At 41.2% G+C, this 25,522-nt stretch overlaps 2 protein-coding genes across 9 annotated transcripts in view; one reads left to right on the top strand and one right to left on the bottom strand.

Annotated features, from left to right (window-relative positions):
- Nucleotides 1-3,074: 3,074 nt before the first annotated feature.
- Nucleotides 3,075-3,507, bottom strand: LOC149980802 (myeloid-associated differentiation marker homolog). The gene has a single exon (XM_090183659.1). It carries the CDS (start codon nucleotides 3,494-3,496, stop codon nucleotides 3,170-3,172), a length of 327 nt encoding a protein of 108 aa, XP_090039785.1. The 5' UTR covers nucleotides 3,497-3,507; the 3' UTR covers nucleotides 3,075-3,169.
- An 8,624-nt stretch (nucleotides 3,508-12,131) lies between these two features.
- LOC110531570 (rho guanine nucleotide exchange factor 11) overlaps nucleotides 12,132-25,522 on the top strand; it is a 39,014-nt gene continuing 25,623 nt past the window's right edge. For 2 of the 8 annotated variants that reach the window (XM_036987412.2, XM_036987408.2), the window contains exons 1-2: nucleotides 21,440-22,112; nucleotides 23,591-23,844. In XM_036987412.2, coding sequence (XP_036843307.2) covers nucleotides 23,810-23,844 — 35 coding nt within the window. In that variant the 5' untranslated portion in view covers nucleotides 21,440-22,112; nucleotides 23,591-23,809. Of the gene's footprint in view, nucleotides 12,483-21,439; nucleotides 22,254-23,590; nucleotides 23,845-25,522 lie in introns of those variants that run through there. The other 6 variants (XM_090183548.1, XM_036987413.2, XM_090183547.1 and 3 more) reach the window with 4 other exon arrangements.

The following is a 25,522-nucleotide window of genomic DNA, read 5'->3' as shown; positions in this document are numbered from 1 at the left end:
TCACTGACAGAGCTCCAAAGTTCCTCTGTGTAGTTGGGAGAACCTTCCAGAAGGACAACCATCTCTGCAGCACTCCACCAATCCGGCCTTTATTGTAGAGTGGCCAGACAGAAGCCACTCATCAGTAAAAGGCATGTGACAGCCTGCTTGGAGTTTACCAAGAGGCACCTAAAGGACGCTCAGACCATGAGAAACAAGACTCTCTGGTCTGATGAAACCAAGATTGAACTCTTTGGCTTGAATGCTAAGTGTCACGTTTGGAGGAAACCTAGCTCCATCCCTAAGGTGAAGCATGGTGATGGCAGCATCATGCTGTGGGGATGTTTTTCAGTGGCAGAGACTGGGAGTCTAGTCACGATCGAGGGAAAGATAAAAGGAACAAAGTACAGAGAGATTCTTGATGAAAACAAGCTCCAGAGCACTCTGTACCTGGGGCAAATGTTCACCTTCCAACAGGACAATGACCGTTGTCACGAACCAGCTCAAAGCCCGTAACAAAAGGGAGACAATGTGGAGGTAAGGAGTAACAAAATATATATTTATTAAATAAAGCAACTAAGGAAAATATACAATGGTGTGTGTAATCAGTAATCAGTAGTGTAAGTGAGTGTTTTGCATGCATGAATGTGATAATGCAGGGTGTTGAAAGGTGCTAAAGCAAACAACCAAAAACCACCAAGAAACACAACAAAAACGATCAAAGTGTCTGCATGGAGAGAGACTCCCCTATGAATGGGGATTTTATCCTGGGACACACCGGGCCCAGGTGTTTCCCATGTAGCTGACGACCCTCCCAACTCCGCCCACCGGCATCCTAATAAGGAAACAAGAACAAAGAGAGAACCACGGCAGACAGAGTGGGAGGGTCGTCACGCCGTAAACACACAGCCAAGACAACGCAGGAGTGGCGTCGGGACAACTCTCTGAATGTCCTTGATGGCCTAGCCAGAGCCCGGGCTTGACCCCGATCTAACATCTCTGGAGAGATCTGAAAATAGCTGTGCAGCAACGCTCCACGTCCAACCTGACAGAGCTTGAGAGGATCTGCAGAGAAGAATGGGAGAAACTCCCCAAATACAGGTGTGCCAAGCTTGTAGCATCATACCAAAGAAGCTCGAGGTTGTAATCACTGCCAAAGGTTCTTCAACAAAGTATTCAGTAAAGGGTCTGAATACTTACAGTTGAAGTCGGAAGTTTACATACACTTAGGTTGGAGTCATTAAAACTAGTTTTTCAACCACTCCACAAACTTCTTGTTAACAAACTATAGTTTTGGAAAGTCGGTTAGGACATCTACTTTGTGCATGACACAAGTAATATTTCCAACAATTGTTTACAGACAGATTATTTCACTTATAACTTATAATGTATCACAATTCCAGTGGGTCAGAAGTTTACATACACTAAATTGACTGTGCCGTTAAACAGCTTGGAAAATCCAGAAAATTATGGCTTTAAAAGCTAATTGACATAATTTGAGTCAATTGGAGGTGTACCTGTGGATGTATTTCAAGACCTACCTTCAAAGTCACTGCCTCTTTGCTTGACATCATGGGAAAATCAAAAGAAATCAGCCAACACTTCAGAAAAAAATTGTAGACCTCCACAAGTCTGGTTTATCCTTGGGAACCATTTCCAAATGGCTGAAGGTACCATGTTGATCTGTACAAAAAAACGCAAGTATAAACACCATGGGACCACGCAGCCGTCATACCGCTCAGGAAGGAGACACTTCTGTCTCCTAGGGATTAATGTACTTTGGTGCGAAAAGTGCAAATCAATCCCAGAACAACAGCAAAGGACCTTGTGAAGATGCTGGAGGAAACAGGTACAAAAGTATCTATATCAACAGTAAAACGAGTCCTATATTGACATAACCTGATAGGCCGCTCAGCAAGGAAGAAGCCACTGCTCCAAAACCGCCATAAAAAAGCCAGACACGGTTTGCAACTGCACATGGGGACAAAGATCGTATGTTTTTGGAGAAATATCCTCTGGTCTGATGAAACAAAAGTAGAGCTGTTTGGCCATAATGACCATCGTTATGTTTGGAGGAAAAAGGGGGAGGCTTGCAACCCGAAGAACACCATCCCAAACGTGAAGCAAGGTGGGTGGTAGCATCATGTTGTGGGGGTGCTTTGCTGCAGGAAGGACTGGTGCACTTCACAAAATAGATGGCATCATGAGAGAGGAACATTATGTGGATATATTGAAGCAACATCTCAAGACATCAGTTAAAACTTGGTCGCAAATGGGTCTTCCAAATGGACAATAACCCCAAGCTTACTTCCAAAGTTGTTCCAATATGGCTTAAGGACAGCAAAGTCAAGGTATTGGAGTGACCATCACAAAGCCCTGACCTCAATCCTATAGAAAATGTGTTGGCAGAACTGAAAAAGCGTGTGCGAGCCTGGAGGCCTACAAACTTGACTCAGTTGCACCAGCTCTGTCAGGAGTAATGGGCCAAAGTTCACCCAACTTATTGTGGGAAGCACAAATTTCTAAAAAACAGTTTTTTGGGGGTATTGTGTGTGTAGATTGATGGAGGGGGGGACAATTTAATACATTTTAGAATAAGGCTGTAATGTATCAAAATGTGGAAAAATCAAGGGGTCTGAATACTTTCCGTATGCACTATGTATCACAGTGGCAAGACATACGAACTAACAGGTTGTAGAGAAAGCAACGCAACAATCACAACACATAGGTTGTAATATGGCTTTTCTTCAGGTTTGACTTCCCCAGTGATTTTACCCACAGACCGCTACTGATGAAACCAAGAGCAGACGTCAGGGCCCAGGCCGATTTGAGGACAACTTGTTCAATAAAATAGCATGATCAACAATCAAATAAAATCAATATATATATATATACAGTGCCTTGCGAAAGTATTCGGCCCCCTTGAACTTTGCGACCTTTTGCCACATTTCAGGCTTCAAATATAAAGATATAAAACTGTATTTTTTTGTGAAGAATCAACAACAAGTGGGACACAATCATGAAGTGGAACGACATTTATTGGATATTTCAAACTTTTTTAACAAATCAAAAACTGAAAATTTGGGCGTGCAAAATAATTTTGTCACCCTGCAGCGCCCGTGTCAGGGTCACCTCCCACAGGTAGGCCACGTGGCCAGGCAGGAGAAGACTTTGGAGAAGATGCATTTGTTCAGGCCTCCCTGTGGTTCTGCTGGCCCTTGAGGAAGTAGATGGGGAAAATGATGGAGGCAGAGAGCCAGAGCAGGGTGGCGTAGCAGGCCATGGTGATAGGGAAGTTATTCCAGGAGACGGGGCCTTGGGCCTGGAAGCCAAAGTGCTCCATCAGCAGCACCAGCAGGGTTCTAGTGAAGCTGAAAGCCCAGCAGAACACACACCAGTCTCCCACCCCGGAGAGGGAGGCCCCGTGGGCCGACACACTGAAGATGACGCAGGAGATCAACAGGGCAGCCACACGCACCCACAGCAGCTGGGAGATGAGCAACACTATCAACGGCATGGTGGGAGGTGTTTTACAGGGGAGTGGGGAATATATACTGTAATACAATATTAATACAGTAGGAATACAGTAGAAGTTCACTTGCTCAGAATCTTTAGTTGTGTCTAAGGAGGGGATCAGTGTTATCCTGTCCTTATACAGTGTTCTGCAAGAACATAAGAAACAAAGGGCCAGGTGATTCACAGAGCATCCAGAACTGTGAAACAGAAACTATTAACATGACTTTCGGTTTTACATTTCTATACATGAGAGCAGTTCTTGGAAATGGTTCCCAGCCAGTTCTTTTCTGTCTGCACCTGAGGACATACTCTCCTAGTTTGGTACACACATTCCATCAACATGACTCTCGGTAAATTGTTATATGCCTGAGAGCAGTGTTGTCATATTCACTAGGACGAAACTAAAGCAAAAGGGTTGAAACTGAGAGGGTCTACCTTAATTGGTTCAAACAGAAACTTGTTTTCCATTGCAAGGTGTAAAACATTTTGCTACGGTGTATAACCTTTTGCTACGGTGTATAACCTTTTGCTACGGTGTAAAACCTTTTGCTACAGTGTAAAACCTTTTGCTATGGTGCAATACATGTTTGCTACGTTAAGCACTAATAAATGCAACCCGGCTTATTTTGGTTGTTAAGCCTGTTAATTGATTACCACATCGCCCTCCTAGTCACATGTTCTACTCCAGTACATTTATTCTCACACTAATGATGATATGACAGTCAGAGAGAGAAAACTCTTCTAGCTGTGACTTGTACTAGGCTAGTCAGTATACACAGAGATAGAAAGCCCTGGGGTGAATGTCAATTTTAGTTCCTTGATTCCTCCCATCCTCCCTCCTAGTCTCCTCCTTAAAGCACATTGGTGCAGAAGATCGGAGGTTCCTCCCCTATGTCTTCTTCTCCATTGCGTTTTGAGAAGGAGGCAAGGAGAGAGGACGAGAGGAATCAAGGAAATACAATTTATTCAGATGCACTCCTTGAAGTCAAGCTGAAAGGATAAGCCATGTCCTCCTTGATGCCAACTCCCTCTATTGGCATTGGTGTTTGCTGTCAGTCTCACAACTCACCACTCGTTTGTCCCAGCTTCATCCCTTTTCATTGGGCCAAAGCTAAGATCCTCCTAGGACTTTGAGTAGCTGGCTTCTTCTGAAATTACACCAGACAGATGACACAGAGACTAAGATCAGATTTGTTTCCTCTGATAGTGGATTTGAAACACCACAGATTTCCAAAGATTTCATTGAAAAAAAGCTGAGTTACTGAGTTTGTATTTGTATTTATTATGGTTCCCCATTAGGGGATCCAGCAAAATTAAGGCAGTATATACAATTGAAACATTTCACAAAACACTGTGTGCCCTCAGGCCCCTACTCCACATCTACAGCACTAAATAAATGTGTATGTGTGTATATAGTGCGTATGTTATCGTGTGTGTGTGTGTATGCATCAAATCAAATCACATTTTATTAGTTGCATGCGCCGAATACAACAGGTGTAGGTAGACCTTACAGTGAAATACTTCCTGATGAGCCCCTAACCAACAGTTTAAAAAAAATACAGATAAGAACAAGAGAAAATAAACAAGTAATTAAAGAGCAGCAGTAAAAAACTACAAATATACAGGGGGTTGCCGGTACAGAGTCAATGTGCAGGGGCACTGGTTAGTTGAGGTAGAATGTACATGTATATAGAGTTAATTAAAGTGACTGTGCATAAATGACAACAGAGAGTGGCAGTGGTGTGGAGAGGGGAGGGGGTGGCAATGCAAATAGTCTGGGTAGCCATTTGACTGGATGTTCAGGAGTCTTATGGCTTGGGGGTAGAAGCTGTTTAGAAGCCTCTTGGACCTAGACTTGATGCTCCGGTACCGCTTGCTGTGTGGTAGCAGAGGGAACAGTCTATGACTAGGTTGGCTGGAGCCTTTGACAATTTATAGGGCCTTCCTCTGACATCGCCTGGTATAGAGGTCCTGGTATAGAGGTCCTGGATGGCAGGAAGCTTGGCCCCAGTGATGTACTGGGCCATTTGCATTACCCTCTATAGTGTCTCGCGGTCGGAGGCCGAGCAGTTGCCATTCCAGGCAGTGTTGCCATTCCAGGCAGTGATGCAACCATGCTGTCGATGGTGCAGCTATAGAACCTTTTGAGGATCTGAGGACCCATGCCAAATCTTTTCAGTCTCCTGAGGGTGAATAGTTTTTGTCGTGCCCGCTTCATGACTGTCATGGTGTGCTTGGACCATGTTAGTTTGTAGGTGATGTGGACACCAAGGTACTTGAAGCTCTCAACCTGCTCCCCTGCAGCCCTGTCGATGAGAATTGGGGCATGCTCGGTCCTCTTTTTCCTGTAGTCCACAATCCTCTCCTTTGTCTTGCACCATTCGGCCAGGTCCCTGACCTCCTCCCTACGTTGTTGTTGGTGATCAGGTCTACCACTGCTGTGTCATCACCAAATTTAATAGTGGTGTTGGAGTCATGCCTGGCCATGAAGTCATGAGTGAACAGGGAGAACAGGAGGGGGCTGAGCACGTACTCCTGAGGGGCCCCTGTGTTGAGGATCAGCGTGGCGGATGTGTTGTTACCTACCCTCACCAAATGGGGGAGGCCCGTCAGGAAGTCCAGGATCCAGTTGAAGAGGGAGGTGTTTAGTCCCAGGGTTCTTAGCTTATTGATGAGCTTTGAGGGCACTATGGTGTTGAACGCTACGCTCTAGTCAATGATTAGCATTCTCACATAGGTGTTCCTTTTGTCCAGGTAGGAAAGGGAAGTGTGGAGTGCAATAGAGACTGTATCATCTGTGGATCTGTTGGGGCGGTATGCAAATTGGAGTGGGTCTAAGGTTTCTGGGATGACAGTGATGATGTGAGCCATGACCAGCCTTTCAAAACACTTCATGGCTACAGACGTGAGTGCTACGGGTCGGTAGTCATTTAGCAAGGTTACCTTAGTGTTCTTGGGCACAGGCACTATGGTGGTCTGCTTAAAACATGTTGGTATTACAGACTCGGACAGGGAAAGGTTGAAAATGTCAGTGAAGCTAGTTGGTCAGCGCATGCTCGCGGTACACATCCTGGTAATCCATCTGGCCCTGAGGCCTTGTGAATGTTGACAGCTGGTGGTGTCATGCATGTTTCAATGTTATATGCCTCGATCGAGCATAGAAGTAGTTTAGCTCGTCCGGTAGGCTCATGTCACTGAGCAGCTCTCGGCTATGCATCCCTTTGTAGTCTGTAATGGTTTGCAGGCCCTGCCACCGCCGACGAGCGTCAGAGCTGGTATAGTACGACTCGATCTTAGTCCTGTATTGACGCTTGCCTGGTTGATGGTTCGTCGGAGGGCATAGCGGGATTTCTTATTAGCTTCCGGGTTAGAGTCCCGCTCCCTGAAAGAGGCAGCACTAGCCTTTAGCTCAGTGCTGATGCTGCATGTAAATCATGGCTTCTGGTTGGGGTATGTACCTACGGTCACTTCGTGGACGACGTCATCGATGCACTTATTGATGAAGCCAATGACAGATGTGGTGTAGTCCTCAATGCCATTGGAGGAATCCCGGTACATATTCCAGTCTGTGCTTGCAAAACGGTCCTGTAGCTTAGAATCTGCTTCATCTGACCACTTTTTTATAGACCGAGTCACTGGTGCTTCCTGCTTTAATTTTTGCTTGTAAGCAGGAATAGTAGGATCAAATTATGGTCAGATTAGCCAAATGGGGGGTGAGGGAGCGCTTTGTATGCATCTCTGTGTGTGGAGTAAAGGTGGTCCAGAGTTATTTTCCCTCTGGTTGCACATTTAACATGCTGATAGGAATTAGGTAAAACTGATTTAAATTTCCCTGCTTTAAAGTCCCCGGCTACTAGGAGCGCCACCTCTGGGTGAGCGTTTTCTTGTTTGCATATGGCAGAATACAGCTCATTCAATTCTATCTTAGTGCCAGCCTCTGACTGTGGTGGTATGTAAACAGCTACAAAGAATACAGATAAAAACTCTCTCGATAGGTAGTGTGGTCTGCAGCTTATCATGAGAAACTCTACCTCAGGCGAGCAATAGCTCGAGACTTCCTTAGATATTGTGCACCAGCTGTTGTTTACAAAAATGTATAGCTGTTCCTTTCAAGCTGACGTACAGGACAACACCCAACGCCCAACAGGACCACACCCACTACCCACATGTCCAGCGAGCAGTTAAATTGCTAACATAAATTGCTAGCACGTTTGGAAAAGAGAACCTATATTTCTATTCACCACTATATAGTAAAACTGGATTACTATATGAAGTTTTGTGTTTTGTTTTTATTTCCCATCACCAGAAAGGAAGTGGCAGTGCTGATGAATTAAGATCAGTTGCAAATGTTCAGAAGTATAAAAATAAAAAAATGTACTTAGTTCCTAGTTATAATTAGGAAATACAATAAATAACTATTTGAGGTTTGTTTAAATATAAACACTCTGACGAGACTGTAATACAACTAAAATACACCGTTCTTAGAATAAACACTCCAATAAAAAAATAAAAAAAGAGTTTATTAGGTGTACAGTGGAAATACACTCACAGTTCACATTAACAGAGGCACCTCAGCCAGATACCCAGACTAAGTCTTCCTTAATTAACAGGACCACATTGAATGTGTAAACACAAGGCCCTGTATACACTCAAGTTGTACAACTCACATACCACACTTTTGACACAACGGTTGTCATACAACAGAGTTTGTCTGAAAAAACTAAAATTACACAAGTGTTGTGGAGACACAACACAATGGTTGTGTAAAACATGTTGTTAAAACAAATTATTTGTTGCATCACAAAAGTGTATCAGTAGAATCACACTGGGAGACAAATGTATATCTAAATGCAGTCACAGAGAACGTAAATAACCCTACCAAGTTCTGGAAGCTAATCAAATCAGTGTCAGGTTCTTATGTATCAATCTTTTCAGTCTCCTGAGGGGGAATAGGTTTTGTCGTGCCCTTTTCATGACTGTAATGGTGTGCTTGGACCATGTTAGTTTGTTGGTGATGTGGACACCAAGGAACTGCCCCGTCGATGAGAATGGGGGCGTAATCGGTCCTCTTTTTCCTGTAGTCCACAATCATCTCTATACCCGGTCTGCTAGGTGGTTGCAACTTAAAGTCCACTAGGCAAGACTACCTTCTCGTCTTATGCACCAGAGTCATGGAATAGTCTACAATCCATGCTTCATCTAGATATGTTAGTGCTGCTGAATGAATTTAAAATGTTGATGGGAGACTGTTACAGAGGAGTGTAAATACTTTTTTAGGCTGGATCATGTTGTTGTGTTGTATAGTATTGTTGTATGTATTAATTGCTGCTGCCTTCTTAGCCAGCTCTCCCTTGAAAAATAGGTATTTCCTGGTTAATTAAAGGTACTAATAAATAAATATATGCATCTTTCAGCAGGACAGTAACCTAAAACACAAGGTCAAATATACACTGGAGTTGCTTACCAAGACGACATTGAATGTTCCTGAGTAGCGTATTTACAGTTTGATTTATATCGGATTTAAAATATATGGCAAGACTTGAAAATGTCTGTCTAGCAACGATCAACCAACTTGACAGAGCATGATTTTTTTAATACTAATAATGTACAAATGTTGTAAAATCCAGGTGTGCAAAGCGCTGAAACTTACCCAGAAAGCCTCACAGCTGTATTCACTGCCAAAGGTGATTCTAACATTGACTCAGGGGTGTGAATACCTATGTAAATGCAATCTATCTGTATTTAAATTAATATACATTCACAAACATTTCTAAAAACATATTTTAATTTTGTCATATTGGGGTATTGTGTGTAGATGGGTGAGATTTAAAAACAACATTTAATCAATTTTGAATTCAGGCTGTAACATGACATGTGGATTAAGTCAAGGGGTATGAATGCTTTCTGAAGGCACTGCATATAAATCTAACCAATCACATTTATTTATGTTCTTTAGGAAGAGCTGCTCTTTTAAAATGTCGAATTGCTTGCTTAAACTTACCAAATGACATTTCTTTCCTAAACTTAATCAATCACGTTTCTGCCCTCAAGGAAGAACTGCCCTTCGAACAAGACTGAATAAGGACAACTCTAATCTGCTCTAAATACCTCTTATGGATTTGATAATTGCTTGTTGTAATGTACAAAGAAAAATACAACAAATTGTGAACAAAATACAAGTGAATATAAAAGATTTCATAGTGACCATAACAAAACAGGACGATTGAGTAAATAAAGTAATTTCACAATGCTGGTAATTGCTACTAAGGTGATGTCACGGACCTTACTTACATAAGCTAAAAGCTATTAAGCTGTGACACCCTGATATAACATTTATGTTGTGCTCAATAAGAATTGACGAACCACTTCTCTGTTTCTCCAGTTCTAACTCATACAGCGTTATAGTCATTCAAATATGGATTTGTATTATTCCTTTCATAATTTACTATGAAAGTACAATACAAACTGTTGAATCATTTCAAAATATAATAATTTTAGCCAAACATACAGTACGGAGAAAAAAGTAAATGCACTCACTTCTGTTAGTCACTCTGGATAAGAGCATCTGCTGACTAAAATGCAGTTTAAACTCTAATGGATGTGTCGGCAGTCATTGTAAATAAGAGTATGTTCTTAACTGTCTTGCCTAGTTAAATAAAGGTACAACTTTCAAATTCAAATTAAAACATTAAAATCAAACATGTTCTACTCTATCATTGTGTTAAAAAAATGTCATAAAACATTTGTAACCGTAATTCTGTTTAAACATTCAAATCAAACATTTGCTAATGCAATTATGTTCAAACATTGATAAAGAAAATGTCTTACTCTAATTAGGTTAAAACATTGACCTGTTCTAACATTTGATTTGTCTGAATATTTTTGAATGGTTTGAACAGTCACTTGATTTTCACAAGGCAACAGGTTTTAACATCTTCTACTGTGGTATAGTAGTCCTATAGCAAACTATTGTTATCACTCATTCACTCAAATTTAAAAACCCACACAGGTTTTTAAATCTGAATAGCTAGCAGTCCTGCTACTTATTTTCTTCACTCAAACTCAGTTTGCTGTACCCCTCTGGCCCTGACAAACATTTGACTGTACCCAAAATACCATTAGCTTCCTCCCAGATAGCCTTAGCTGCTTTGTTCTGTATCTTCCTGGTGTCTCTGCATCCTCTGCTGCATAGGTACCTTTTATTCCCCAACCTATTGCTGCCCAAGCAAACCATCCTGCAGCTATTGCTAATGCTCCTAGTCTTTCTAGCGCACTTCTCCCAATAACTACTAATGAAAATGGCACTGCAACCCCAAGGAAAGATCTAAGTACTTGACCTGTTGTTACCCCTGTCATTTTGTTCAGTAGTTTCTTCCACACTCTATCTTTTCCATTGACATTTGGCCATTTAACTGCCCAAATAATCTTTATCTCTGCTTGTATTTCTTCCTCTACTGCTTGGAGAAACTCGTTGGTGTAGCACCCTCCTCCGTTCTCTCTCAACATGTTCTCTAAGGTGTTGACTAGTTTTTCTACTTAGTACTGGTTGTTCCTGTACTGATCCTGCTGAATGTTGTTCCATAATTCATTATCGATGACATGACAACGGCCACCACATTTCTCCACAAGCTCACTCAGTTTCTCATTAGTTTTCACAAAATCCTCAATTTTATTTATCTGTTATTTTACCAGGTAAGTTGACTGAGAACACATTCTCATTTGCAGCAACGACCTGGGGCATAGTTACAGGAGAGAGGAGGGGGATGAATGAGCCAATTGTAAACTGGGGATTTTTAGGTGATCGTGATGGTTTGAGGGCCAGATTGGGAATTTAGCCAGGACACCAGGGTTAACACCCCTACTCTTACGATAAGTGCCATGGAATCTTTAATGACCTCAGAGTCAGGACACCCGTTTAACGTCCCATCCGAAAGACGGCACCCTACACAGGGCAGTGTCCGCAATCAATATTTTTAGACCAGAGGAAAGAGTGCCTCCTACTGGCCCTCCAACACCACTTCCAGCAGCATCTGGTCTCCCATCCAGGGACTGACCAGGACCAACTCTGCTTAGCTTCAGAATCAAGCCAGAAGTGGTATGCAGGGTGGTATGCGGCATATATTGTTTTTGCAAGCAATTTAATCAACACAGTATGCCAAACCACAATCACAAAGTCCTAATAATTTATAATGGTAAATACAAATAAACTTGAAACGAAAGATATAATACAGTTATTGTCAAACCATCTTTTTATATTTCACCCATTACATGACACAAACAAACAGAATAATATTTTTCTTTTAAATCAGCAGTTTGGATTTAAAACAGTTTCCAAGAGCATAATATCAAACTTGTATTGTACTATTATAAAAATGTTTCTCATTCTGTTAAAACATAGACCATCATAATTTGTCTCCCTTTTCTTTGATTTTCCTTGTATGTATCTTGAATACCTTGAATATCAGTAAAAAAAAAACATGATGTGACTGGTCACATTTAAATGATAAAAATGAAGGCAATGACATATATATATTTTTTTATCTGCATGTGCAATACTTTGTTATAATCTGAAGATTATAACCATGATGGGAAAATCCCATTAAAAAGTTAACTTCCTGCGCCCAGATGTCAACTTTCTCTTCTCCTCCCTATAATGACTTGTGAGTTAAAGGAGTTGGGCCGGTATGATGTAGAATTGTGATAAAGCCACTTTCGCTACACTGGAAGTTAATAGGAATACAACTTTTAGATCGCAAAAACGTCTATCATACATGTCAGGTTTCAATACTGGCCGATGTCATAACGTGGGAGATCGTCATGTCTCGGATGAGTCATTTATAATATTTTAGCGATATTCCTACCTCAAGAAATGTGTAATTGAACAGAGGGTCCACCACATTTCTCTTTTTTGTCTGCCTCTTCAGTCCAGAGTGCATTGCCGTTGCGAAGGGACACTGCAAGGAACATCGATCTGCAGGTTGAACATGGTGAGTTTGTAGACTCCTAAATTGATAATGCACTTTGTTTAGGTGATTTTACAGCTAACTAGCTACTTCTCATGCTGATATTGACTTTGGCATTATTGTGTGTAGCTACGTTTACTAGCTTGCCACCCAGCCCATAGAGAGAGCATTGCATTGTGGGTTGTGTAGTCGACTTAACATCTGCTAACCATGTGTATGTGACAAAATAAAATTAGATTTTGACTTGAGCTGCAACAGATTTCCACAACCATTGTCTTGTATTGCTACCAACCTTATTATAATGACAAAAATAAACATTTGTTCATAAAACATATTGTTCTCACAAATTATTAGAATTAGGGGTTTATTAGGGAGGATTTTGGATTCGGGTTTAGGGTGGATTTTTCCTCTAACTGCTGTACTGCTGTTCCTCTGACTGCTGTACATTTAGATATCACTCCACTACATATTCCACCATATCCAGCACACCTGGATTAAAGAGTACTGCTTTAGTGGTGTTCACTGCTGCCCCCTTTACTGTATTTGCTGCACATTTTTCCAACAATTGTTTACAGACAGATTATTTCACTTATAATTCACTGTATCACAATTCCAGTGGGTCAGAAATGTACATACACTAAGTTGTCTGTGCCTTTAAACAGCTTGGAAAATTCCAGATAATGATGTCATGGCTTTAGAAGCTTCTGATAGGCTAATTGACATCATTTGAGTCAAATGGAGGTGTACCTGTGGATGTATTTCAAGGCCTATCTTCAAACTCAGTGGCACTTTGCTTGGCATCATGGGAAAATCAAAAGAAATCAACCAAGACCTCAGAAAAGAATTGTAGACCCCCACAAGTCTGGTTCATCCTTGGGAGCAATTTCCAAATGCCTGAAGGTACCACGCTCATCTGTATAAACAATAGTACGCAAGTATAAACACCATGGGACCACGCAGCCGTCATACCGCTCAGAAAGGAGACGCGTTCTATCTCCTAGAGATTAATGTACTTTGGTGCGAAAAGTGCAAATCAATCCCACAACAACAGCAAAGGACCTTGTGAAGATGCTAGAGGAAACAGGTAGAAAACTATCTATATCCACAGTAAAATTAGTCAAATATCGACATACCGCTTGGCAAAGAAGAAGCCACTGCCATAAAAAAGCCAGGCTACGGTTTGCAACTGCACATGGGGACAAAGATCATACTTTTTGGAGAAATGTCCTCTGGTCTTATAAAACAAAAATAGAACTGTTTGGCCATAATGACCATCGTTATGTTTGGAGGAAAAAGGGGGAGGCTTGCAAGCCAAAGAACACAATCCCAACCGTGAAGCACGGGGTTAGCAGCATCATGTTATGGGGGTTCTTTGCTGCAGGAGGGACTGGTGCACTTCACAAAATAGATAGATCACGAGGGAGGGAAATTATGTGGATATATTGAAGCAACATCTCAAGACATCAGTCAGGAAGTTAAAGCTTGGTCGCAAATGGGTTTTCCAAATAGACAATGACCCCAAGCATACTTCCAAAGTTTTGGCAAAATAGCTTAAGGACAACAAAGTCAAGATATTGGAGTGGCCATCACAAAGCCCTGACCTCAAACCTATAGAAAATGTGTGTGCAGAACTGAAAAAGTGTGCGTGAGCAAGGAGGCCTAAAAACCTGACTCAGTTACACCAGCTCTCAGAAGGAATGGGCCAAAATTCACCCAACTTATTGTGGGAAGCTTGTGGAAGGCTACCCAAAACATTTGACCCAAGTTAAACAATTTAAACGCAATACTACCAGCTACTAACTATGAGTGTATGTAAACTTCTGACCCACTGGGATTGTGATGAAATAAATAAAAGCTGAAATAAATCATTCTCTCTACTATTATTCTGATATTTCACATTCTTAAAATAAAGTGGTGATCCTAACTAACCTAAAACAGGGAATTTTTACTAGGATTAAATGTCAGGAATTGTGAAAAACTGAGTTTAAACATATTTGGCTAAGGTGTATGTAAACTTCCGACTTCAACTCTATGATGGCTTGGGGATATCTACAGCCTGCATTCCATATATTGAATTGGTGGTTGTGTACTATGAGGTACCAGGGAGGAGATGGCCCTGGTATGGAGAGCTGATAAGAAGAACCTCGTCTTGGGGTCCAAACCCTGGTTTCTATACAATGGGAACAGTCTTCACAGCAGATTCTATCTGTGAATTATTCATTTATTTCATACAAATCCTAACCTTTTGACCCATTCCACACATCTGTTGTTTGTCACGTATTCAGGAGGATGTCTTAACTATAAAATGCGGTGTCTCAGTTATGCTCGTTGGGCTCTCAACGATCTCTACGGGTCGTGGTTGACCAGCTCCATTATTGCAACAATTAATCAAAATTAAAGTTTGATTGTTTGAAGAATCCGCAGTCTCTCTTTTAACTAGAATTTCCACGACACTGTTTACAAGGTTCCTCAATCTCAACAGTGGAGCCTAAAAGTATTAATCCGTTTACATGGTTTCTCAATCGCAACAGTTGAGCCTGATCCTGAACTCAACCAAACCTATAAAGCCCTCCTCCCTACCTCTCATGATTTCAAGATTAGAAAGAGATTTGTTTTTTTTGCATATGAATTCCTGAGATAATGTACACTATATATACAAAAGTATGTGGACACCCCTTTAAATTAGTGGATTTGGCTATTTCAGTCTCCATAGACAAATATTGGCAGTAGAATGGCCTTACTGAAGTGTTCAGTGACTTTCAATGTGGCACCGTCATTGGATAAGTCAGTTAATCAAATGTATGCCCTGCTAGAGATTCCCCAGTCAACTGTAAGTGATGTTATTGTGAAGTGAAAACGTCTAGGAGCAACGAAGTGGTAGGCCACACAAGCTCACAGAACGGGACTGCAGAGTGAAGAAAGCATGTAGCTCATAACAATCTTCTGTCCTCGGTTGCAACACTCACTATCGAGTTCCAGAATGCCACAAGAACTGTTCGTCGGGAGCTTTATGAAATGGGTTTCCATGGCCGAGCAGCTGCACACAAGCCTAAGATCACCATATGCCAAACATTGGTTACAACTACGCCTGGTGTTTGTCAATGTGTGGGAGAGGAGGGAGAGAAACTATCGTGTAAAATGTATTCAGTTGCTCTTTGACAATGTAAAAGTATTGTTACATTACCTTTATCTTCACCAAGCAAATGAAAAGACAGTTCTGTCTCACTGTGGATGAAATATCAAACTGTAGATCATGTATTATTTAGGCTACAGTTGGGCTGATAAAAAATGGTTTAAAAAACTGTTCTGCAATGTGGATATAATGGCTCCCGAGAGGCGTAGTGGTCTAAAACACTGCATTTCAGTGCTAGATGTGTCACTATAGACCCTGGTTTGATCCCAGGCTGTGTAACACTTAGGGCGGCGCACAATTGGCCCAGCGTTGTCCAGGTTAGGGGAGGCCGGGGTAGGCCGTCATTATTCTTAACCTTTGCATGAAGTAAACATCCCCTTTAAAAAGCTGCTATCTGGTACTTTTAGTTGAACGCCATCCTTTACTTTTCCATGAGTTGAAGTTGATTTTAATGTCTGGTTTGTATGAAGACAATGAAAGGCTTGGTAGTATACATTTTCATAATGTAATTCAGTGCCTTCAGAAAGTGTTCATACCCTTTGCCTTCAGAAAGTGTTCATACCTTTTGACTTATTTCATACCCTTTGCCTTCAGAAAGTGTTCATACCCTTTGACTTATTTCATACCCTTTGCCTTCAGAAAGTGTTCATACCCTTTGACTTATTTCATACCCTTTGACTTATTTCATACCCTTTGCCTTCAGAAAGTGTTCATACCTTTTGACTTATTTCATACCCTTTGCCTTCAGAAAGTGTTCATACCTTTTGACTTATTTCATACCCTTTGCCTTCAGAAAGTGTTCATACCCTTTGACTTATTTCATACCCTTTGCCTTCAGAAAGTGTTCATACCCTTTGACTTATTTCATACCCTTTGACTTATTTCATACCCTTTGCCTTCAGAAAGTGTTCATACCCTTTGACTTATTTCATACCCTTTGCCTTCAGAAAGTGTTCATACCCTTTGACTTATTTCATACCCTTTGCCTTCAGAAAGTGTTCATACCTTTTGACTTATTTCATACCCTTTGACTTATTTCATACCCTTTGCCTTCAGAAAGTGTTCATACCTTTTGACTTATTTCATACCCTTTGCCTTCAGAAAGTGTTCATACCTTTTGACTTATTTCATACCCTTTGCCTTCAGAAAGTGTTCATACCCTTTGACTTATTTCATACCCTTTGCCTTCAGAAAGTGTTCATACCCTTTGACTTATTTCATACCCTTTGACTTATTTCATACCCTTTGCCTTCAGAAAGTGTTCATACCCTTTGACTTATTTCATACCCTTTGCCTTCAGAAAGTGTTCATACCCTTTGACTTATTTCATACCCTTTGACTTATTTCATACCCTTTGCCTTCAGAAAGTGTTCATACCCTTTGACTTATTTCATACCCTTTGCCTTCAGAAAGTGTTCATACCCTTTGACTTATTTCATACCCTTTGCCTTATTTCATACCCTTTGCCTTCAGAAAGTGTTCATACCCTTTGACTTATTTCATACCCTTTGCCTTCAGAAAGTGTTCATACCCTTTGACTTATTTCATACCCTTTGCCTTCAGAAAGTGTTCATACCTTTTGACTTATTTCATACCCTTTGCCTTCAGAAAGTGTTCATACCCTTTGACTTATTTCATACCCTTTGCCTTCAGAAAGTGTTCATACCCTTTGACTTACACACTTAATAGCCAAGATGGAAGAGGTACATCAAAACAAAACACACCAAATGTGTTGTTTATGCTGCATCCACATATTCCTATCGCATACAAAAAGACTTTACATATCAAATTAACCTGAAATCATCATGTTTTTACATTTTAGCCTGTTAAAGGTTAAACCTAGTTAAAGGTTAAATATAACAACAACAAAAATAAAACCTAGGTTATTGTTAGATGATTGCAAACTAACTTGCTGCTTGCTGTCACTTTGTGAGAGAGTTTGTCACATTAACGTTGTACCACAGCCATTTTGAAAAGTACGTTTTCCACCAACGTATCCGTATGATTTGATCGGCCTGTCAGGGAGTCTGAGTGTCTGGTTGAGGTGTTCTGCTGGTGTCCACTGATACTGTGTTTATTCTGCAAGCACAAAGTATTCAGACCCCTTGACTTTTTCCGCATGTTGTTACATTACAGCATTATTATAAAATGTATTAAATCGTTTTTTTTACTCATCAATCTATACAGTGTGAAATTAAAAAATAATATCACATTTACATTTACAAACCCTTTACTCAGTATTTTGTTGAAGCTCCTTTGGCAGTGATTACAGCCTTGAGTCTTCTTGGGTATGACGCTACAAGCTTGGCACACATGTATTTGGAGTGTCACTGCACGCCTATTTTCAGGGCTCTCCAGAGATATTAGATTGGGTTCAAGTCCGGGTTCTGGCTAGGCCACTCAAGGACATTCAGAGACTTGTCCCGAAGCCACTCCTGTGTTGTCTTGGTTGTGTGGTTAGGGTCACTGCCCTGTTGGAAGGTGAACCATTGCCCCAGTCTGAGGTCCTGAGCGCTCTGGAGCACTCTGGAGCAAGTCATCAAGGTTCTCTCTGTACTTTGCTCCGTTCATCTTTCCCTCGATCCTGACTAGTCTCCCAGTCCCTGCCGCTGAAAGCATGATGCTGCCACCATAGGGATGGTGCCAGATTTCTTTCAGATGTGACGCTTGGTATTCAGGCCAAAGAGTTCAATCTTGGATTCATCAGACCATAGAATCTTGTTTCATGGTCTGAGAGTCCTTTTGGTGTAAACTCCAAGCGGGCTGTCATGTGCCGTTAACTGAGTAGTGGCTTCACGTCTGGCCACTCTACAATAAAAGCCTTATTGGTGGAGTACTGCAGAGATGGTTTTCCTTCTGGAAGGTCTCCCATCTCCACAGAGGAACTCTGTCAGAGTGACCATTGGGTTCTTGGTCACCTCCCTGATCAAGGCCCTTCCCCCCTGATTGCCCTTCCCCCCTGATTGATCAATGGGAAGAGCATGCAGCTGAGCTCAATTTCGAGTCTCATAGCAAAGGGTCTAAATAGTTATGTAAATAAGTTATCTGTTTTCTTTTGTTTTAAAACATTTGCAAACATTTCTAACAATCTGTTTTCACTTCATCATTATATGGGGTATTGTGTGTAGATTCATGAGGGAAAAAAATGTTTTAATGAATTTTAGAATAAGGCTGTAACGTAATAAAATGAACAGTTTATGCATGACGAGTGTCTGGTTGAGGTTCTATAGTAATGTTCACTAATAATGTATTTCTACTTTCTACTTTCTAAACTGTGTGTTTCATATTATATTTCCTAAATGAGTGTTTATGCTATATAATAAACTATGTTTGCGTCTCAGTGGTGTTACGGCTCAGTAGGCAGTTTTTCTGAACAACTGATCTGATCAACTGAGCAATTGTCCCTGTGTCTCCTTCAAGGAAGTTACTCTCCCTTTATAAAGCCGTTATTCAAAATATGTTATGAATGTATGAAAACTTGTCAGACCTGTTGGGGGAAGGGCACCTTTGTCCTATACTGTAGGTAGATTTTGTACAAGGGCACAGAAGTCCATTCTCAGCAGAAGAATGTAGAGGATGATTTTGGCAGTGAGGTATTCGTGGGTTGCCTCTTATTGCCACTTGGGTGAAAACCTTGGCTACATCAATCCTTCCTGTGCTGATGTCACTTGTCCCTGTGTGGATGATGATGTGAAAGGTTTCTCCCAGGGTGCGTTCTGACAGGGCAGAGTCCCAGGGCAGAATGTGTTGTTGGGCACTAGATCTTGTTAACCTTTTACCCTTCAAATAGTCATCTTTCACTGAAGAACTTGCTGTTGGAGGAGTCACACAAGATGACAATGTTAGCCTTCTCCTGCACTGACCGTGTGCCACTATTGTGAGCTGTGGAGTCTGGTACTAGGGGTATCATTGGTGTAAGTAGGTGGAGTAGCCAGGGGTACAACTTTGGTTATAAGTGTCATGAATGATGATGTGTGTCAGTTTTGAGGGTGAAGTGCAATAGGTCAAATCATATCAAATGTTATTTTTCACATGCGTCTACATCAGGTAGACCTTACCGTGAAATGCTTACTTACAAGCCCTTCACCAACAATGCAGTTCTGAATATGTCACCTATGTATGTGTTTATGTATTCATGTATTTCACAACATTAAGTGCTAGATGATTGTAAACGAACTTGCTGCTTGCCGTCACTTTGTGAGAGAGTTTGTCACATTAATTATGTACCGTCGCTACGTCACAGGCATTTTGAAAAGTAATTTGTACACCACCGTCCGTATCTGTGGTCTGATCAGCCGGTCAAAGTCTGAGTGTCTGGTTGAGGTGCTCTGCTAATGTCCACCGATACTGTATTTCTTCTATATAGAGAATAAACTCTGTTTCATATGGCATAAAAGAAGTGTGAATGTTGGATTCTGATGGGATATGACGGTTGAACTGAGCTCATGAGGCATTTATAAGTTAAGGTCTTTGAGAATCAATTGGTTTATGTAATTCATTTAAAAGTCCCAAAATGGATGCACCAATCATAGATTGGTCTTGCAATTAACCCTTAAGCTACCGACTGGGGTCATTTTGAATTCAAAGGCATATTTTTGATCACATCGCAAAGGTGTTGTATTCAATTTTACATTAATAAATCCACTTGTTCTTAATACATCTAAATGGTTGTTCAATGTCAGTATAAATATGGACTTATTTTTATCCCCCAAAAAAACACCTGTCTCCACCTATAGTATTTTGATAAATAGGATATTTTATCTAGTTTTCTCTGGAGATATAACAAGTTACCGATACCCCCAGAGGGTGAAGCGGGACCGGTAGCAGTAATGTTGACCTGAGAGACAGATCACCTGCAGAGATGGAGTCCCTTTTGCACTCACCTATGATAATACCTAATTGTATAACAGGTATTACTGTATACAAATTCTAAATGACCTTAGATGTATGCATAGTTGCTGTCAAAACAGCTCATTAAAGTATGTACGTACATAAGTGGTATGAATACTTGGTAGATCTGCAATACAGAAACCAGCTACTCTTTGAATGTACACATACGTAGTCCTGTATTGGTGTGTATTCTCAGAAAATTAGTTATACCAGAATTCCTATAATATCCACCAGAATTCATATAATACCCTCCAATATTCTATATGTGAAACTTATGAGATGTTCGATCGGGTTCAAGTCTGGGCTCTGGCTGTGTGCTTAGGGTCGTTGTCCTGTTGGAAGGTGACCTTCGCCCTAGTCTGAGGTCCTCAGCAATCTGGAGCAGGTTTTCATTAAGGATCTCTCTGTACTTTGCTCCAATCATCTTTCACTTGATCCTGACTAGTCTCCCAGTCCCTGCCGCTGAAAAACATCCCCACAGCATGATGCTGCCACCCCGATACTTCTTGGTTTCATCAGACCAGAGAATCGTATTTCTCATGGCCTGCGAGTCCTTCAGGTGCCTTTTGGCAAACTCCAAGCGGGCTGTCATGTACCGAGGAGTGGCTTCTGTCTGGCCACTCTACCAAAAAGGCCTGATTAGTGAATTACTGCAGAGATGGTTGTCCTTCTGGAAGGTTCTCCCATCTCCACAGAGTAACTTTGGAGCTCTGTCAGAGTGACCATCGGGTTCTTGGTCTCCTCCCTGACCAAGGCCCTTCTCCCATGATTGCTCAGTTTAAATACAAATACAAATAGAACCAACAATGATTCCTTGTTCTACATGTCAGTGAGGCATGTTAACACATACTGCATATCTAAACGTTCCAAAACGTTGTGTCCTGGTTCAGCCCCCAGTTGCAGACATAGGTCGCATTCCTGTGCCTAGGCTAGGCGTTGCTGACGTAGGTCAGATCTTACACCACCTGGGGTCCAGCAAATTATACAAAACGTTTTAGCTGTTAATAGGCTGTATTGATACAATACCGGTCATTCTGGTGACCGGTCATTCTGTATGGAGTGTTGCAATACTGGAGTATGACCAGTTGGTGACGTCTTGTGTTTGTCTTGCTCTTCGGACATGGTTTGATATCCATACACAACTACCAAATACTGTCTGGGAGAGGACTAGCTAGCTAATAACAACATAATATGGAACATCGGTTTGAAGGCTGCAATTAAATACATGAGCATATGAATGCAATCAGAAATGTGGATTAATCAGGGAATGCGAGGAAATATAGGACAATGGGATCTCACCTAATGGAATGAACCAGTTTGATCATATGAAGCGAGTTGTTTGGAAAGCCACGACGAATCGAATGGACTGTCTTTCCATAAAGAAATGAATGCAGGTTTAATGAACACATTGTTACGAATGGGGCACTGGACATACTATTACATTCAAGAAGGATAACTGGCCTCAGTCGCAGCGTTTCAGATTCTACCTTGCGAATGTATTTGAGTGGCAGGCTAATTCTTTAGCTTCAGCTAGACCCCTGTCGCGTCGGCGTCATAGACGACGCTTGTGCCCAGTCACAGAGCGTAGGTGATGTCGCGGATGGCATTCGGCCTCTATCAGAATTAACTAGGTAACCAGCCATTATTTGCTTATCAAAAAACAAGTATTCTCTACACAAGTGAGTGCTGCAGTAATAACCGTCATTTTGTTGGCAACAGCAAGTGTTTCATCTACATCAAAACAATATTTGTCAATAGAGCTTGACATGATGGTAAGCCAGCCTTATGGTTATGGCTAACTTGATGTAAGGCGCTAACTAACGTTAGTCAGCTAGTCAGCTAGCAAACATCACTGCATTTTATCCTGGATGTGAATAACATCAGCTAGCTAGTCGCTTGTCTGCTTGGGATAGTTCATCAGAAACATTTCCTTGCATCGTTCACTGACATGCCAACAGCTAGCCCTGGCAAAGTAGCTAACTAACTTTGCATTGCTAACTAGCAATACACAGGCTCCAGCTTCTAGCCACAATGGCAAGCTAGTGGTGTCGTGTTGCAGTGCAACGTCCAGTCAGGTCAGATGCCATTCTGTTTACAGCGGATAGTCTTCTCTCAAACAAGCTAGATAACAAACTGGACACTTCGCTAGGTAATCTGCACCAGTGCATGTATTGAACGAGACGGTTTGAATTGTGCAATATCAATGTTGCAGTTAGCCAGCTTCTTAGAACAGTTCACTGGACCACATTGAGCGTTAGCCAAGTTCTTAAAACAGACAAACATGTACTATTGGTCTTCTGGAAGAGCCACACCAGTAAACTAGCATTAAGGACTCTGTAACTAAATTTAGCTCGCAGGGGATGGAAACAAATTTACTGAGGATAATGCGAGTAGAGTTGTCTAACGTTAGCTGACGTTAATTGGCTTGGCAGTGTCAACATAATAAACTAGAAGAATACAATTTCAAACGTTATTTAGATTTGAATGATATTAATGTTGGGATACTAGTTTGAATTGCATTTGTGTCATTCGTTTTGGATGCTTACTAGCTGATGTACCTCAGAAAGTAGAATAGAAGCTGTTTACATAGATATCAGACAGCGAACCAAGCATCACTGTCACCAGGTCATAATTGATGAAGTTATTGTGACAGTTATCACGGCAAATCAAAGTTTATTTGTCACGTGCGCTGACTACAACAGGTGTAGGTAGACCTTACAGTGAAATGCTTACTTACAGGCTCTAACCAAGAGTGCAATTTTTAAGTAAAAAAAAATATTAGGTGAACAATAGATAAGTAAAGAGAAAAAAACATCAGTAAAAAAATAGACGGGGAAACACAACAACAAGCCTTTTACCTTTTTTTAAATTGTTTTGTTCATGTTGCTAGTGTTGATTGCTATGTAATGACACTGTCTTAAGACTGAATGAACAAAGTAGACATTGCACAGTCAGTGGTGTCTGAATTTCATGCATCTTGCTTGAAGGTGGCACCCACCTTAAAGGTGTCCCCCACCCATCAGCTATTTCTAATATTTTCCTGTGGCACTAGATAGTTCTAACACTGTATCAATTTGTCGGGTTCCCCATTACAACTGTCTACTGTAAGGTACTTGGAGATTGCCTGTGAAAACATGAGGAAGGTGCTCAGAGCAGTCTCTGAACGGAATAAGCTCCCCACTAGCTGACGTGAGGAGTTGAAACGTAGCAGGCGGCAGCACTGTGGAACTCTGCGGAAGAAATTTGAAGAACAAAGGAGATGGTCACCCTGCTGTGACATAATTGGACCGCCGGAGAGGACACGGACGCGCTCGAGCCGTCTGCAGTCATGAGTCTCCGCACCCCCACCTCAACACTGGACAGGTAGGACTGACTTCTGGTGATGGTTGTACTAATGACAGATGGGACAAATGTATTTCCTTGATTCCTCATGTCCTCTCCTAGTATCCGTCCCAAAATGCCTTGGAGGAGTATATCAGAGGGGAGGGAAATGCAATGTGCTTTGAGAAGGGGAGAGGCAGTGACTACAGATAGGCAGCCAGTGACTATTATCAAGGTTCTCCCTAAATTGTGCAAGAGTGACACTGCGCTACCTTGTGGACTACCTGTGCCACTTTGTAATGAAAATAAATAAGTACCACCTTGTTAAAAAATCCTGGAGAGAACCCTGATATTTGAACATAATACATTATAAAGTGGTTTGAACACTGAATGCTGATTGGGTATGATAAATAACTTTTTATTGTTCAAATTACATTGGTAACCAGTTTACAATAGCAAAGAGCCACTTCAGGGGTATGCGATATATGACCAATATACCACGGCTAAGGACTGTATCCAGGCATTCTGCGTTGTCTTGCTTAAGAACAGCACTTAGCCTTTGGCAATATACCACACACAGCCCCTTGTGGCTTATTGCTTAATTAGCCTATTGCTTCTACCATTACAACTTGAAGGCCTAGTTGTACGCTTAAGCATCTCTGTTGGATGTTGTGTTAAATTGGGATCCCCTCAGCTTAGCCTTCTGTACAGGGCTATTCTCAGCTGGGAGGCAGCTTTATCACCTTTGATGTGACGTCCTTTATGGCTCACTGCCCATTATTCTGTGTGCATGCCTGTCTGTCTGTGAATCGTTGTCTCAAAGTCGGGAAGTCAGGCGACAATGTCCAAAATAAGCCTTTAGAAACGCAGCTTATTTTGGACATATTTTAGCGAGAGTGAATTCTTCAATGTTGAGAGATCACATCTTCCGCTATTTGCATTTGAGCTTTGGTCCAACAGAGTAGGTCATATGGACCCCAAAACACATTGAGACATTATTTTTGCTGTAATAGAGGATAAATGAACTCTTCCATTTTAAGTCTCAACTCCTCAAATTGCCCACAGAACAGACACTAATAAAACGAGAGCATCAATTAACATTGATTCTGGATAACGAATCATCTGCATTGGGTTACCACGTACCGCTAGCAGCATTTTAGCCAAATACTGTTATACTGGCTGTCTAGTCTGTGTTTTATAAATGTGCAATAAGCATAAAGAACAATTATATAAGGAATTGGCAACTCGTTCTCATTCTGAGGAATAAGGTAGGCCACTTGATTTCAACATCTGAACAAGGTGGACAGGCTAACATGCTTTTCAAACAGTTGGAGAGGTTAAACTATTTTTTATAAAGTCATTCAGTTATTAGTGGGTCTTTTTTTGTGGAAAGCTCATATAGCCTGGGTATAACTTCACAAACCCTGAATTCATTAGATTATTGCTGACTGTATGAAATGCAGTGTATTTGACCTTTAATTGTACAACAACACTTATTTAGAGAGAACATTAAAAAACATATATTTATAAATAGTGAATTGCCCATAAGTTTGAAATAATGGAGATATGATTGCTAGGCCACATCTCCCAGCCTTATCTCCTGTCTGTCAGTGTTTCTCCACTTTTAAGTCTTCTACTTTATCCTAAACTCATTTTCTTTCCTTTTCTCTCTTGGTCCCTTTCTGTATTCTCTGTTGTTCCCTCTCTTTCTCACGCTTCG

Source organism: Oncorhynchus mykiss, chromosome 9 (assembly GCF_057628025.1).
Source record: "Oncorhynchus mykiss isolate SJ-2025 chromosome 9, ASM5762802v1, whole genome shotgun sequence".
NCBI classification, from domain to species: domain Eukaryota; kingdom Metazoa; phylum Chordata; class Actinopteri; order Salmoniformes; family Salmonidae; genus Oncorhynchus; species Oncorhynchus mykiss.
The sequence above is the reverse complement of the archived record's forward strand: the minus strand, read 5'-3'. Positions and strand labels throughout refer to the sequence as shown.

Coding starts and splice junctions, on each gene's coding strand:
- LOC149980802 (XM_090183659.1), bottom strand. CDS start 3,496: ATGCCGTTGATAGTGTTGCTCATCTCCCAGCTGCTGTGGGTGCGTGTG.